Raw genomic sequence first — 17470 nt, 5'->3', positions numbered from 1 at the left:
GCTCCACGCTGAATGTGGATCCTGCTTGGGATTCTCTCTCTCCCTCTCTCTCTCTGCCCCTCCCCCACTCACACATGTACACTCTCTAAAAATTAAAAAACAAAAAATTTAAGGGAAAAGGGCAAAAATGTAAGAACCATAAAGGATCAAGCCAGGATATTCACCTTCTGACAGACTAATACTCATAGGTGTTCCAGAAAAAGAAAGATAAGAAAAAAAGAAAAAAAAAAAAAAAAAAAAACAGGAGAAAATGAGGTTGAATTTTGAAGCATCTATCGAGTATTATTCCCCCAGGTAAGAATGTCAGTCCTCCCGTGGCTTACATATACTTCATTTTGGTACTCTCTTGCCACCAATACTGACCTGCACTTGAAGTAATCTGGATTACAAACACGTATTTAAAGACAAGCTTTTGAAAGCTAAAAAGCTTCAGATAAAGACACTTCTAGAATTACTCCAGCTTCCAGTTCTAGATATTTTAACCAATTTTCTTTAAAAAAAAAAATCCATCAGAGAAAATAAAATGCCCCAACTCTGAACGAAAATGCTGTATTGGAAATAGGATGAGTTATGAAGTTGCAGAAATTCTGAGTTTAAATTCTGACTCCAAAACCTACAAACATGTGACTCCGGGCAAATGTATTAATAACTCTGATCCCTAATTCATTGTGTATCTATATTTATGTATTATCATATGTATCTTCCCAGGTAATTGTGAGGATTACAGAAAGTATATATACAGTTTCTGGTCCACAGTGTTTATACTGTTGGCATGATTCAGGGTCCTCGTGAGATTCCACAGGCATGATAGCCATATTCCCACTCCGCCTACATCATCGAAGGAACGTTCTCTGAACTAAGCTAGGATGACTGATCTACCCGTTGCCTGGTCTCACGTACTCCTTGTCTGTGTTTTCAGGAATCAATTATGTGCTTCATATTTTTAAGGCAGGAGTCTGTAGCAATCTGAATTCTGTAAACAGAAGCAAATCGATAGGTTCTAGTTCTAATAGTATGAACTGGAAAAGTACTGTTATGTGAGATTTAGCCATAGATGGTGGAAGAAGAAAAGCTGGGGTGATTCTCTTCATGTTCTGCTTGCGTACCACAAGAGGGGAGACGGGAGAATTAGACAAAGCAGGAGAAAAGTAAACTCCTTCTGTCTCCTTAAATTATTATTACTTCCCTAAACATAAATGGATTACTGCCATCCAAGTCTGAGAACCAAGAGGAAAGGAAATATTTTAACAGCCGACTGGCCTGAAGTCTCAAGCCACGTTGATAGTGACTATCTCATAATAATACCCTGAGCCATGTTGGAATTCAGGCAATGATTTGACCCCTAAAGGCTGTCCAAGCAAATTATAAGGGACCATTCTAATCAAAGTACAATGATGAGTCTAGAGATAAGGCAACAGCAAAGGATTAATAAGAGAGATACCAAATTCTACACAAATATTTATTTCTAAGAGTTTACAGTAGAAAAATCAGCCAGTTTCCTGCATGAACTTTGCCATGTTCAGCTATTTTAATAAAGATTTTTATTCATTACCAAAAAAAGAAAATCCTGTGAAATTCACAATTTTAATCTAGATCTTAGCGAAAGCACAGACTTTTTCAATCCAGACCATGTAAATCAAAGCACTTGCTACCACCTGGGGGCAGCATACCACTAACTGTCATAAGTCACTGAAGGGCAAGGAGCCAATAGAAGATGGATATGCAAATGACAAAGACCACGCCCAAAACATGTCATAAGATAGGTTTCTAACAGTGCACATTTCAATATACATTCATACATTCAGATATATATGTACAGTGTGTATATTTGCATATAAAATTAATATATAAGTAGAAATATATAATTATGTTATATATAAATGTACTATATATTGTATATAAACATATAATTGAAATATATGCAATTTATTTATATAGGGTATATAATTGAATAGTATGTGTTTGTATATAGATATAACCAGGTGTGCATATATGAATGTGTATCTGTATATATACATATGAAGATGATTAAAAACCAAAAAGTCAATGTCATTTTTTAATCAAATGGAAATTTTAATAAAATGGAAATTTTAATTAAATGGAAATAGTACAATTCCTTTTTTTGAAATTCAAAAAAGAATATTCTGACTAATTCAGAATATGATTAAGTGGCTTGATAGGAGAAAATCAGATTCATTGCTATTGAATTTTCTTTAAGCAGGCAATATATGATAGGCAATAGGAATATTCATATCTTCAAGTCTAGAAGCAATAATATCTTCTAAAACTGACCTATGAATGACTTTGTCAAAAGGCAAATAATTTTTTATTCTGTCATGAAAATATTCTTGTGACACACCAAAAAAATATATGGTACTTACCACTTTTCCTTTAAAAAGGTGTGAAACATTTTATTTTTTTTAATATAAAAATATGAAAATTCCCTACTGTGATAAATTAATATTAAAATTTTTCAGCAAGAACACTCTTTAAAGCTATTAAGCATCTTTAAGAAAAGCCTGTTAAGCAATATTAACAAAGACATTTTGCTTTTATATAAAGCAGCTTCATTATGTATATTGTCAAGTTTTTTTCTGGTATTTTTGTTTCTTCATTTGCCCCATGTAAGCAATAATACTTATCTCTTAAAATATCATAACTGTTAAATAAAATATTATGGAGTGTCTTACCAATGTGTCTAACTAAAGTATATACTCAGAAATGTTTGTTCTGCTTCTCTAAAACTACACTACAAGCAAATTAAATTTACATAAAATTATTTGAACAAAAAACACCTATATGGGGGGAAATTCAGTGTTCCTCTTATGCTCAGTGCAAAACAAAAGAATACACCTTTCCTTATCTGTCACACTGGCAAATGTTCTTGGCTTTGATTTGTTGTTATTGGTGTTTTAATAGTAATACCTAATGACACCCAATGCTGATGAGAATGGGGTCAAACAGGTGCTCTTATATATTTGGATCTAAAAAAATATATTCATAGCCTTAAACACACACACACACACACACACACACACACACACACACACCCCAACCTAAAGTGTCTGTATTTTTATGAGGCGCCTGGGTGGCTCAGTTGGTTAAGCCCAGGTCATGGCTCAGGTCATTGGCTCAGGTCATGATCTCACAGTTCATGAGCCCGAGCTCTGCGTTGGGCTCTGTGCTAACAGCACAGAGCCTGGGGCCTGCTTTGGATTCTGTGTCTCCCCCTCTCTGCCCCTCCCTCATTCACAGTCTGTCTCTCTCTCTCTCTTTCTCAAAAATAAACACTTAAAAAAAATAAAGTATCTGTATCTTTGACCCAATAAATCTTGCTTCTTGAACTCGATCCTAAGAATATAATTGACTATGTAGTCAAAGACCTAATTATAAGGTCCTCATCTTCATTTTAATAGTGAAAAAAATAGACACAGTCTGAATATCCAACAACAAGAAAAGAGTTAAATACATTTTAGCACATTCCTAAGATGGAATACTATATGGCTTATGACAATAAAGTTCGTAAATAATTTTAACATTGACATTTATTGTCAATTCCATTTACCCAGGTGTTGATGCATCTCTTTCATATGTCACATCTACTCCACTGGAAAGTCTCCACATTTTACCATCAAAATGCAAACATATCCAGAATCTCATCATGCTTTACTCCTCCCACCCTCTTCCAGGTCACCATTATCTCTGCTCTGGATTACACTGTTAGCCTCTAACTGGTGTCTCTGTTTCCACTTTTGCATACCTACAGTCCACATTCTAATCGTTGCCAGAATGGTGTGAATGTAAATACAAAAATAATGCCAATCTGCCTAAAAAACAGGATGCAAAACTACATATAGCAGGCTTCCAGTCTTATCTGCCAAAATATTAATAATTGTTATATATGTGTGATAATAGGTTTTCATACACATTTGGGCGGTTCTGTGTTTTTAAAGTTTTTCCTTCATCATGTTTAATCAGAAAAACAAATTATGTAACATTTGTAAAAAAATTTATACAGGGGATCCTGGGTGACTCAATCAGTTGGTTAAGCATCTGACTTCGGCTCAGGTCACAATCTCACAGTTCGTGGGTTTCAGCCCCGCATCGGGCTTTGTGCTGACAGCTCAGAGCCTGGAGCCTGCTTCAGATTCTGGGTCTCTCAATCTCTCTCTCTCTCTCTCTCTCTCTCTCTCTCTCTCTCTCTCTACCCTTCCCCTGCTTGTGCTCTCCCTCTCTCAAAAATAAATAAACATTTAAAAAAAATTATACAAACTTGAATTGTAGGATTCAAAATATTTTTCAATAATATTTAAAATATGACCTAACCAAAGGTTAGTACTCAATTAAGAAGCATAGTAACTCTAATCTCAAATTGTCACTTCTTGATGACAAATTTAAACATGGAGAAGATATTTTAAAATTATATATGAGAATATACACTTTGAACAATGTAAATTATGTCATATGTCTAAACAGTAAAGGAATTTTATTTTATTTTATTTTATTTTATTTTATTTTATTTTATTTTATTTTATTTTATTTTATATATTTATGTTGTTTAGACTAACAAAAACAGGAATAACAACTTTTTATGAATCTTCTAGATTCTAGCTTGAATCTTCTCTGCTAAATTAATATTTTTAAAAAATGTCCTGAGAGCTGTTATTTTCTTAATTCTGTCTTCTCTGACCTTGAAATATAATTGACTACCCTATAGGTCTCAATGGGATAAGTCATTAGGAAGATAAAAAAATATATGGGATTAAAGTAAAAAATGATAAGACTTTTAAATTAAGTAATGGCGTTAATAATCCTACTTTATGAAAATAGGTTATATGATAGATGTTAATTATTATTATAATCAGGATTTATCAACTGAAAAATGTTTAAATTTTTTAAAGTAAATGAATTTGGGGGCTCTTCTGTTTAAAAGTTTACTAGAGAAAATATAGCATTTATTAAAAATTATGTAAATAAATGACTTCACTGCAATATTCACATTCTATACCCCCAGAGTATGTCAAATAATTTTATTAATAATATAAAAGGCAGAATTTTTTAATGAAAAGAAGGTAAATATTTATAAAATGTGACCCTTTGCCACAATTACTACAATTCCAAAATATCTTTGCAAATTATTTCACTTGAACTTTAAAAAACATACTCTTCTTTCCTCTTGCTTCTTCTTTCCCATCCATAATCTAAGTGTAATTAAGTTTGAGAATGGAAAATAATAAAGCACAGAGTTAATTTTCTATTAAAACTGATACCTAAGCAAAAAAAAAAAAAACCAAAGCAGTGGCAAGAAGGTAAAGAATGATCCAGAGAGCTGGAAGAGGCATTAAGTCTTTGAGACCCTGTGAGGCTGCTACCACGTGGTGGGATAAAAGAACACAGCAGAAGTTGGTAGGTGACATAAAAGTTGAGGGAAAAGGGCACATGAATAAGAGCTGGATCCAAGTTACACAAAGGAACTATTTGGGAAACTTGCTGTGAATAAATCCTTATTTTTTTCCTAAGCCTTTCTCTCTCAACCAATGTCTAGAATATTTCATGGACAGAATTACAAAATTGCGACAATCCAGAGAATTTAAGATTTTATAATAGTTTCAGATGCTCTCATCCATTGTGATATCAAAAATCTCACCAAGCATTAGGATAAAGGTATTCTTGGGGCACCTGGGTGGTTCAGTCGGTTGAGCGTCCGACTTTGTCTCAGGTCATGATCTCATGGTTGGTGAGTTCGAGCCCCTTGTCGGGCTCTGTGCTGACAGCTCCGAGTCTGGAGCCTGCTTCGGAGTCTGTGTGTCCCTCTCTCTCTGTCCCTCTCCCGCTCATGGTCGGTCTCTCTCTCTCTCTCTCTCTCTCTCTCTCTCTCACACACACACACACACACACACACACACACACACACACAAATAAACAATAAAATTTTTTTTAAAAAAGATAAAGGCTGGGGCGCCTGGGTGGCTCGGTCGGTTAAGCATCCGACTTCGGCTCAGGTCATGATCTCACGGTCTGTGAGTTCGAGCCCCGCGTCGGGCTCTGTGCTGACAGCTCAGAGCCTGGAGCCCATTTCAGATTCTGTATCTCCCTCTCTCTCTGCCCCTCCCCTGTTCATGCTCTGTCTCTCTGTCTCAAAAATAAATAAACGTTAAAAAAAAAAAAAAATTTAACAAAAAAAAAAGATAAAGGTATTCTTTTTTAACTAAATTCACTACATTCTCCACAAAGGTAAGTCCCGTACTTTCCACACAGTAATAGCTCAAATATGTGTATTAATTAGATGAGCAGAATTGTTTTTTAAGTTTATTTATTTTGAGAGAGACAGAATGTGTGCATGCACATACTCGAGCTGGGGAGGGGCAGAAGGAGAGGAAGAGAGAGAATCCCAAGCAAGCTCTGCACTGTCGGTACAGAGCCCGAATTGGGGCTCGATCCCATAAACCACAAGATCATGACCTGAGCCAAAATCAAGAGCCAAACGCTTAACTGACTGAGCCACCCAGGTGCCCCCAGAATTTATTTTTTAAGAAACATAAATCAGGAGGTAATTTTTTAACTTTACAGAAAGATTATTAACTTTATTAAATAATATTATAAATATATAAATATTTTTAAATTTTCTATAAATAATAAGCACATCTAGTATGTTTCAGATATAAGTGAAAGTCATCAGAATTTAATAGATACCTAACTTTTCTCAAAACAAAATGAGGAACAACTATAACTATACCTTTATTCTAATCCTAATGATTCATTCTTTTTTTTTAAATTTTTTTAAGGTTTATTTATCTTTGAGAGAGAGAGAGAGAGAGACAGAGTGTGAGCAGGGGAGAGGCAGAGAGGAAGACACAGAATCTGAAGCAGGTTCCAGGCTCTGAGCTGTCAGCACAGAGCCCGAAGCAAGGCTCGAACCCATGAACCGTCAGATCATAATCTGAGCTGAAGGTGCACACTTACCCGACTGAGCCACCCAGGTGCCCCTAATGATTCAGCCATTCTTAATGTCAAATTTACTAGACAGAGAGTGAAATTTAAAAATCTCTTTTCATATAAGCAATGTCATTTCAGGAAAACTATTCAGTTTCCCCTTATTATAATCTATAATATATTTTTTAAATGCCACAGACCTGATGCCCATCAGCAGATGAATAACTAAATAAACAATGATATTTACAGTATGGAATTCTATGAATTCTATAGGTTTCTTTGGAGTTGATTAAAATGATAGATCAGAGCACCTGGGCGGCTCAGTTGGTTAAGTGTCTGACTCTTGATCTCAGACCAGGTCTTGATCTCAGGGTCATGAGTTCAAGCCCTGGGTTGGGCTCCACACTAGGCATAAAGCCGAAAGAAAGGAAGGAAGGAAGGAAGGAAGGAAGGAAGGAAGGAAGGAAGGAAGGAGGCAAGAAAGGAAGGAAGGAAGGAAGGAAGAGAGAGAAAGAAAGAAAGAAAGAAAGAAAGAAAGAAAGAAAGAAAGAAAGAAAGGAAGGAAGGAAAGAAGGAAGGAGAATAGAAAGAAAAGAAAAGAAAAGAAAAGAAAAGAAAAGAAAAGAAAAGAAAAGAAAAGAAAAAAGAAAATGATAGATCATTTAAGGTTTATTGTTTAAGGCTCAGAGTACAAGCCTACTTTAGTCTGGACTTGTGGTTTCTTAGGTAATACAACTGCCTCAAAAAGTTGGCAGGTTTTTAATCTGTTTGCTTTCAGTCAGTGCCAGGTACCAATAAATACTCCAAGATTTTTTCTTGGAAGTACCCTCACTACTGGTTTCCTTATTCCCATATATCCAAGCATGCATGCAGGCAGTGAACTTAATGGTGGTTACCTCGAGGCCATGTAGAATAAGAGAATTATACCCTTAATCTGTTCTAAACCAGTGCCTCATACTTTAGATGTTGGTTACAGCAGCAACCCAGTGTAAGATACAAATTTCTGTATGAGCTCCTGCAAGTATTTGACCTACAAGTTGAGTCCCTCATTATAGTAACTGTTTATTTTATGGGGCGCCTGGGTGGCTCAGTCAGTTGAGCATCTAACTTTTGATTTTGGCTTAGGTCATGATCCCAGCGTTGTGGGATCTTAAGATCCTCTCTCGCCCTCTCTCTCTCTGCCCCTCTCCTGCCTGTGTGCTCTCTCTCTCTCTCTCTCTCTCAAATAAATAAATAAATAAATAAATAAATAAATAAATAAATAAATAAAATTTTATTTTAATCATTCTTTCACGTATGTCATTAAAAATAAAACTATGTAAGGCAGGATCCAAGATAAAATGGTTAGAATCAATGTTACTAAATTTAAATCTAAACTTACATGAAGTCAAGAAAAAAATAAGATACATTGGCTATGTAGCTTTCATTATCTAACAAACTATACCATATAAAGAAATGCTTCCTGGGGCGTCTAGGTGGCTCAATTGGTTATACATCCTACTCTTGATTTTGGCTTAGGTCATGATCTCACAGTTCGTGAGTTCGAGCCCCACATCAGGCTGTGAACTGTCATCACAGAGCCTGCTTAGGATTCTCTCTCTCCCTCTCTCTCTGCCCCCACCCCCCGCTTGTGCGTGCACTCTTTCTTTCCTCTCTCTCTCTGTCTCTCTCTCTCTGAAATAAATGAACATTAAATTTTTTTTTAGAAAAAGAAAGGTTTCCTAACAAAACTGCTTTAGTGTTTCAGTAGCACTAAAGATGTTATAGACCAGGTCAACAACATAAAATATCTAAAGAACAGAGTGGGGACATAGAGAAAAGATAGTAACAAATCTTTAACTTGTTCCACTTTCTTCCATACTACACTTTCCATGTCCATTTGTCTATAATTCCCAATGATAGAGAGGTATGCTAAAACTAAATCATTCCTGCCTTCAAAGCATGTTGCGTTCACTGACTTGAGTTCTTAGAGAATTTTATAACTATTAAACTAGTTCCATTAATCCAAGATCAGCCACAGAAAGAATGTCTTTCCTAAGCCCACAGGTTTTAAGATTTCCTCTTTGTCTTTGTTATTCTACAGTTTCATTACTGTGTTTCTAGATGCTTATTCATATTTTTTTCATCTTGCTCATAGTTCAGTGAGTTCCTTTAATTTGCGAAGTTATTCTTAGGTCACAGGCCATACAAACCCAGGCTGTGGGCCACAGTTTGCCAATCTCTGATATAGTTCAACATGCTAACAGAATGAGAGAAAAATCATATAACTATCTCAATAGATACTTAAAAATGTATTTGATAATATCCAAAATCCATTCATGATTTTTTATTTATGCATAATCTAGGAAGAAAACCCTTTAACCCGATATGGATTTATCAACTAAAACCTATAGCAAACTTTCTCCTTAATGGAGAAAAGTAAGAAATATCTTCAAAATTGGGAGCATGGTAAGGATGCTTGCTGCCTCCACTTCTACTCAACACTGTATCCTAGCCAGTGCAGTAAGGAGAGGGAAAAAATTAAAAGATTAAGGTTTGGAAAAGAAAAAACCATCACTATAGAACAAATAATGTAACGGTCTATGTAGAAAACCCTACAAAGTACAGACAGAGTATTATTCAAATTGACAAGAGAGTTTAGCAATGTGGCTGAATAGAAGATTAACATATTGGGGCACCTTGGTGGCTTAATGAGCTAAGCATCCCATTTCAGCTCAGGTCATGATCTCATGGTTCGTGAGTTTGAGCCCCACATCGGGCTCTGTGCTGACAGCTCAGAGCCTGGAGCCTGCTTCGGATTCTGTCTCTGTCTCTCTTTCCACCCCTCTCCCACTTGTGCTCTGTCTCTCTGTCTCTGTCTCTGTCTCTCTATGAATAAACGTTAAAAAAAATTTTTTTAAAAGATTAAAATATTTATTTATGTGCCCATGTCTTCATCGACTTTAGTTTGGGCGAAGGGGGTGGAGTGCAGGGTGGGGGTGTGGAGCGGGCTCCTAAAGGAACTAAATTAGACAAGCTTTTTTCCAGAGAAAATTTTACATTAGCTTTTGCCCAGACATTACTGACCTGATATTATCCCATTCAGGTTATTAGGCAATTCCTCAGTGTGGGAACCACAAGTTCAAGGCCTGATCTACTGGTGGAGCCCAGAGCTTTGTCTCCAACTTCCAGCATTGACTTTGGCATTTGCCTACAGCGTAAGCCCAGCATCTGTTCACAGTGCTAACTCTGATTCCACTCATTGGGGTTTGTTGGTGTTGTTATACCTTTGTCCTTGGAGATTCCTTTTCTCTTTAATGCACTACTGTAATACAATAGGTATCTTGCTCTAAATATAGTTGTCTCATAAAGGAAGGCTTTTCTGAGCATCACGTCCAAAGTATGATTTATGAAAACTATTACATATAGAAAATGATGAAAAACAAAACCCCAATGTGTTAACTGGTTGTTTTCAGATAATAAGTTATAAGTAACTTGTTTTCTCTTTTGTATTTTCCATATTTTCTATTCATGATCTTATTCTGTTTTTATAAAGAAGCAATACATTTTATTTTTTTAAAGGGACACGTAAAAAACTACTTACGTACTACTGAAAAATACAAAAGAATATTTATCAAGCTTATACTTGCTGTTCAACTAATATCTTAATTAATTCCCATAAAAATTCTGTAACTTAAGTATCATTATCCCTCATTTTGCAGAAGATGAACCTGAGGCTGAGAAAGGTTAAGTTATTTGCCCAAGTGACAGAACTGGGATTTGAATTCAGAAATACTTGTTCCAAGGCCAGTGCTTTTTCTGTTGAACTATGCCATCTCCCACAAGAGAGCATTTTCACATTACCACCTGCTAGTTTTAATTAACAGATAGTAATTAGACAATTCTCCACTCCTGACAACAATATTTAAGCTACTGGCATTTTAAAGAAATGAATATGAACAGCTTTTTCTCTGCTGGAAGATACTACACCTAAATACAAACCACGAGTTATTACAGAAAGAAAAGACTCCATAGGACACTGTTATACACTTTGTCAAAGCCTAGTTAATTTCATTATCTATTAACGGGACATGAGGCATTAAAATGTTGACTAACATATTTCTAAAAATGTTCAACTTGACTAGTAATCAAGGAAATAGAAATTAGAGTAAAAATGCCATATTGATCAAATGACAAAAAATTCTTCAATAGTAATAGCCTGGTTGGGTAAAAAGTGAAATCACAGGATATCTGGGTGGCTCAGTCAGTTAAGTGTCAGACTCTTGATCTCCACTCAAGTCGTGATCTCACGGTTCGTGAGATCAAGCCCCGTATCGGGCTCCACACTGATAGCAGAGCCTGTTTGGGATTCTTTCCCCCTCTCTCTGCCCCTCCCCTGCTCCCTCTCTCTCTCTCAAAATAAATAATTAAACTTAAAAAAAAGTGAAATCACCATATATTTTACAAGAGAAGTGAACTGGTAAAAATTTGCTGTAGGCCAATTTATAACATTTATACTTTAAATTTCATGTGGCTTTTCACCTAGTAATTCCTCATCTAGGATTTTATAATAAGGAAATAATTACAGATATGTGTATAAATATTTAGCCACAGGATTGCTCATCTTAGAATTACTTATAATAGAGGTAAATAAGGAAAGAAGGAAAGAAAGAAAGAAAGAAAGAAAGAAAGAAAGAAAGAAAGAAAGAGGCAAGGAAGGAAGGAAGGAAGGAAAGAAGGAAGAGAGAGGGAGGGAAGAAGAGAAGGAGAGAAACTGTATTAAGAAACTAGGTTAAAATATTCTGCATATTCAAAGAATTCTATCAGCCATTAAAGATGTTGATACTGCTATATACCTTAGCATGGAAAGAAATTCTTGACATGATGTTTTCAGAAACTAAATTAGAATTTACATATAATAGTATGATTGCACTTTATTAACCTAGATTTGGTTATATTTCCATATTCACAAAATGTAAGATCTGAAATAATATACAACAAAATTTTGACAGTAGATATATCTAATGATATGATTTGGGAATCTTAATTTTTATTTTTCTTCATCGATATTTTCTTATTTTTACACAATGAATATTTATTAATTGTGTTTACAAAAGGGAAAAAACATTGATATAACAGAGTCATATCAACTAGTAAGAATGCATACAACTATTATTAATATATAAAGTAGTATGTTATAAAACAGCATATAAGTATGTTTTCATTTAGGTAAGAAAAACTATATATATTAGGTTGAACCATATAAAATTGCTGGCATTTTTCTGCTTTTGACTTATAAAAACAGTAACATGAAATGGTTTGACTTAATATATGTATCAGGAAAAATATACTCCAAAATATTAATAGTATCCTGGGACGATTTTTCCTTGAGGTCATCTGTATTTTCTTCTGTTCAATTTCAATATTTTCTAATTTTTTCTAGAACACTAAATCCCAGCTCAGAAGACCCCAAGCAAGTCAACTGAACACTCTGTTTCATCATAAAAACAATGAGACTAAACTAACAACACAAAAAACAAAGGCACCTACGTGGTTCAGTCCCTTAAGTGTCTTGATTTCGGCTCAGGTCATGATCTCACGGTCATGCAATGGAGACTCACGTCAGGCTCTGCACTTACAGTGCAGGGCCCACTTGGGATTCTCTGTCTCCCTCTCTCTCTGCCCCTCCCCTGCTCACTCTCTCTTTCTCAAAAATAAGTAAACATTTAAAAAAGAAGAAACAAAAAGAGAAACAACAGGTGTTGGCAGAGGATTCAGAGAGAGAAACCCTCTTACACTATTGGTGGGAATGCAAACTGGTGTGACCATTCTGAAGATCAGTATGGAGGTTCCTCAAAAACAAAAATAGAACTACCTACCCTAGGATCCATCAATTACACTACTAGGCATTTACCCAAAAGATACAAAAATACAGACTCAAAGGGGTACATGCACCCCTATGTTTATAGCAGCATTACCAACAACAGCCAAATGATGGAGAGATTCCAAATGTCCACAAAGTGATGAATGGATAAAGAAGAGGTGAGATATATATAGAGAGAGATAGATAGATAGATAGATACACACACACACACACACACACATATATATATATATATATATATATATATATATATATATATACATGCTGGAATATTACTCAGCCATCAAAAAGAATGTAATCTTGCCATTTGCAGTGACATGGATGGAGCTAGAGAGTATTATGATAAGCAAAATAAGTCAGTCCAAGAAAGACAAATACCATGTGATTTCACGTACATGTGGAATTTAAGAAACAAAACAAACGAGATAAGGGAAGAAAAGAGAGAGAGAGGGGCAAACCAAGAAACAGACTCTTAACTATGGAGAACACACTGATGGTTACCAGAGGGAAGGTCGGTGAAGGGATGGGTGAAGTAGGCAGGGATTAAGGAGCACACTTAATGTGATGAGCACCTGGTGATGTATGGAAGTGTTGAATCACTATATTGTACACCTGAAACTAATATTACACTGTATGTTAACCAACTGGCATTTAAATAATAACTTCAAAACTGGGAATAATCATAGTGCCTATTTCATGGGGTAATTTAAGAATGAAACAAAATAATTCACATAGAGATAGCAGCACAGGGTCTGGCATACGTGTGCTGTCAATCCACAGTAAATGTAATGAAACAGTTAGGAAGGCAGATGTGAAATCTGACTCCCGAGGTCTAGCACTGACCAGTGGTTATGTGCGTAACCTCTCTGTATCTTGGTTTTCTCATTTACAAAATGGGAGTTATCCCATAGAGTTAGTATGAGGATTATATGAGATAATAGCTTATAAAATATTTTGCATAGTGCCTGGCAAATAGGAAGCTCTCACTAAATTTTGACTATCTTATTAGTAGTATAGTATTAAGCTATTAGAATAAATATATACTATTTGCATCATAAATTATATATCAACTCTGAGTTGCTTACTGCATTAGATAGGATACCCAATATAGAAGCTATATTATATAATTTTTGTTTTCCTGAAATTAGTTATTTCATTCTGGTGTGTATAACTTCACTAGTGAAAACTCCACAAATGTAATCAGAAACAAGAATTCTATTACACTTCGCAGCCAACATCTCCTAAAGATACCATAGTCCTAAATCCACTAATGAAATTTTCTAAATGACAACTATTTTATTGTAACTTCTCTTTTCCCTTCTAGGTATCTTTGCCACAAATATATGACAGGGAGACCAACCCTTCCTAAACAAACCTTCCTTCTCCCCAGACATGCACTTAGATAAGAATCAGACAGAGCCAGATGCAAAACTTTTCAAAATCCAGAAGATACAAAGAGTCTCAATGGCCAGGGGGTATAAAGCAAGTAAAGGAAAAGAAGTGAAGAGAAGAAACAAAGGAAGATAAATGAAAAAAAAAATTAGAAAATTACTCCTGGAAAAAAAATCCCTACTTTGTTTTCACCTAGCAAGTAGTTTTCAACTGCTTTTACATTTTCAATACACGTGAACGCATGCTTAGAATTGAGGTTTCAGAACCAAGTTCATTCCATCCTTACAAACTTTTACAGGATAAAATTTCTCCCTCTTCAGGAGATAGAGATGATTCCCTCAGAGATCCACACCTAGAGGAAATCAACCAATGTCTTCCTACCTTAACAGCTTCTCCTAGAGTTTGGTTCTTGTCAGCTTCCTCACTGGAATGCAATTCAAGTCTGTAATTCAACTCCTGTAGTTGCTGAGCCTGTTCATTCAATAGCATCTGTGCCTGTTGTTCCCGAAGTAACGCGTTGTTCAGTTCTTCACATGCACTTTCAAACTTCTCGTGGGTGATCAATTTCTGGGAAAAGGTTACAAAATCATTTGTAAGCTAACTGCACTGTTGCATCACTTTTCAGAACTATATTTGCTAACATAGAGTATAACACACACATTTCAAAAATGTCCGATACATGACAAAAGTACAATTCGTTTTTCTTAATTTCATAAGTCGAGATAAAAAAAAACACATCACTCTTGTTTTAAAAGCAGAGCAGCTATACCCCCAAGTGTTGTCATTTTTAGTCAAATAAAATCTTAAAAAACTTATTTCAAGTTCAAATAAATCCATAATGCTCAGTTTACATTTCATACACAAGCACTTTTTATAAAGAACATGATCGTAAGAATTAAGGCCTTTAACAAGTTCCTATGCTTATTATTTTGATGTTTATTTATTTTCAAGAGAGAGGGAGACAGAATGCAAGTTGGGGAGGGACAGAGAGAGAGGGAGACACAGAATCCTAAGCAGGCTCCAGGCTCTCAGCACAGGACTCGACGCAAGGCTCAAACTCACGAACCACAAGAATCATGACCTAAGCTGAAGTTAGACAGTCAAACGAATAAGGCACCCAGGCACCCCACAAGTTCCGATGCTTTGAAGTGATTACCCAAAAGTCTGTGTTAGTGTATGTTACTTTCAGATCTCCCTGGTCAAAAATCCCCTTCTTCAAGAATCCTTACCAGACCAGACCTCCCCAACTCCTGTGACTACTCACACTTCCTTACTATATTCCTTTGTCTTCTTTATAGTCATTACCATTATCTAAATCCACTACATATATTCACTATTTTTATTGCCTGTCCACACCCTGCCATCAACCACTTATTTAAGGACATGAGCTCTGCTGGGTAGGGACCCCATTCGGCATGCTCACGTAACACACAGAAGAGCGCCTGGCACTCAGTAGGCACTCAGTAAATATTTGTTGAATGAAAGAATATTCAGACATAAACATCTACAAATAAAACTGTGCACCAGAGTATATAACACCTTTTTTACAATATCATGACTGCTTTATAGAACAGAGCACTACATCTATCTAGACAGTTCTAGCCAGGGGCCATCCCTTAAGGGGTGGGGAATCCAGGGCAGGACACACATGTATTATCTCCTGTTCAAAACAATTAAGCAAATGAAACTTAACACGTCAAACAACAAGAGACATCTTGATCTTGAAGTACAAAGAACAGGAAATGTTTCACAAAAGGTAGGTAACCTGTGAAATATATATGGAAAACTAAAAGGAACCATGCAAGCCACCTAACCATGCTGTATATATCAGTATCTATCTATCTATCTATGTATCTATCTATCTATCTATCTATCTATCTATACACCTATATAGATATAGATCTGTAGATAGATATAGATAGATATAGATATATAGATATTTAAGACTGATAACTGTCCCATTGTTGAACAGGTTTTGAGGTGAATATAATTAACCACAAGTAGAAAGCAAATTGATTTAAAAAAAATTTTTTTAATTTAGGGTGGGGGAAGAGGAAGAGCAGAAAAAAAATTCTATTGATTCTTGGCATCTGGAATATATAAATTATTGTAGTTGAATGTGGACTTTATCTCTGAGTTTTCTGACACATGAGACAAATGTGCTTAGTTATAGTTTCCTCATGGGCCAAGCATGCATCTCATGCAGAGAAAAAAATTTTTGCTAGAACCAAGTTTGAGGATGAGTTTATTACATGGATCTTCCTATATCATAATATAGTCTTAACTCAGTTTTACTTTGGCACCAGGTACCTTGCGTGCTACTTTCCAGAAGCAACTGTCTTTTACTATTATTTGCCTTTTCAAAGGTATATATAATGCATTCCTCAACACTGATTAAATTCTAAAGTATAGCATAAACAACAGCAACATTATAGCATAAAAATAGATGCCAAATGACTTACTTAAGTTGACACAAGATAATAGGAACGATCACAAGCACACAAGAACGTTGCATCATTTCCTGAGATCCATCCAGTAAAGGCGTATCTAATGTATCACTGATACTTTTATAGGGTTTAGATTTGGACGAACATCTATCTTTGGCTCCCTCCTCACTGCTGCCTCACTCTCTGCATTGCGCCATTACAACTAAACCCTCCACTTCCAGAACATCAACTCTAACAGCCTCTTCTGGGCACTCCTGTTCATTTCAACCTCTTAACATCCCTCTCGTCACTGATGCCACAGCATTCTCCTGGGTCTTATGAACAGATATTTTTGTATTTCTTCTACCTTTTATTTGTTATGTTGTTCTAAAGTACCACTCCTCGTGGTGACCATCTGTTGCTTGGCCCCTATAAATCAAGATCCCCATGATTTCGCAGGACTTCTTTCCACCCCTCCAAAATTTCTCCTTCACCTTAAAACTTAGCTAATTTTAGCCTCTCTCTCTCTTGTCCATTTATCCCTCTCAGAGACTGGCTCAGTTCTGTTCTGTCTTCAGAAACCAAACAGAACGAAAGAAGTATAGCAATGGAGAATAAGAGACGGTGTATAAAAGCAGTTGTGAGGAACTTATAAAGAAAAAAAATCATGGGAGTTTGCTGTTGAAGAACAGAGGTCAGTAGATTGGTCAGTGAACATGGTGCTCAGAAGCAGAGAACTGAATAGCTTCAGCAGGCAGGACATTTTCCTTTATGTTACAATTTCAGACCAACTCTAAGGAAGCTATTTTATTCTCCTCCTGAAAATATTTGGCCTGAAATCAATGAAAGATGATGA

The 17470-nt window shown here is 35.7% G+C and overlaps 1 protein-coding gene across 9 annotated transcripts in view; it reads right to left on the bottom strand.

Moving 5' to 3' along the window:
• The window catches only part of CCDC171 (coiled-coil domain containing 171), a 302377-nt gene that overhangs the window by 122634 nt on the left and 162273 nt on the right, over positions 1-17470 (bottom strand). For all 9 annotated transcript variants that reach the window (XM_019415442.2, XM_019415439.2, XM_019415437.2 and 6 more), the window contains one exon: positions 14570-14755. In XM_019415442.2, coding sequence (XP_019270987.1) covers positions 14570-14755 — 186 coding nt within the window. The remainder of the gene's footprint in view (positions 1-14569; positions 14756-17470) is intronic.

Source organism: Panthera pardus, unplaced genomic scaffold (assembly GCF_024362965.1).
Source record: "Panthera pardus isolate Hobbes unplaced genomic scaffold, ASM2436296v1 HiC_scaffold_20, whole genome shotgun sequence".
Lineage (NCBI taxonomy): Eukaryota > Metazoa > Chordata > Mammalia > Carnivora > Felidae > Panthera > Panthera pardus.
This window is presented reverse-complemented; position numbering and strand designations above follow the sequence as displayed.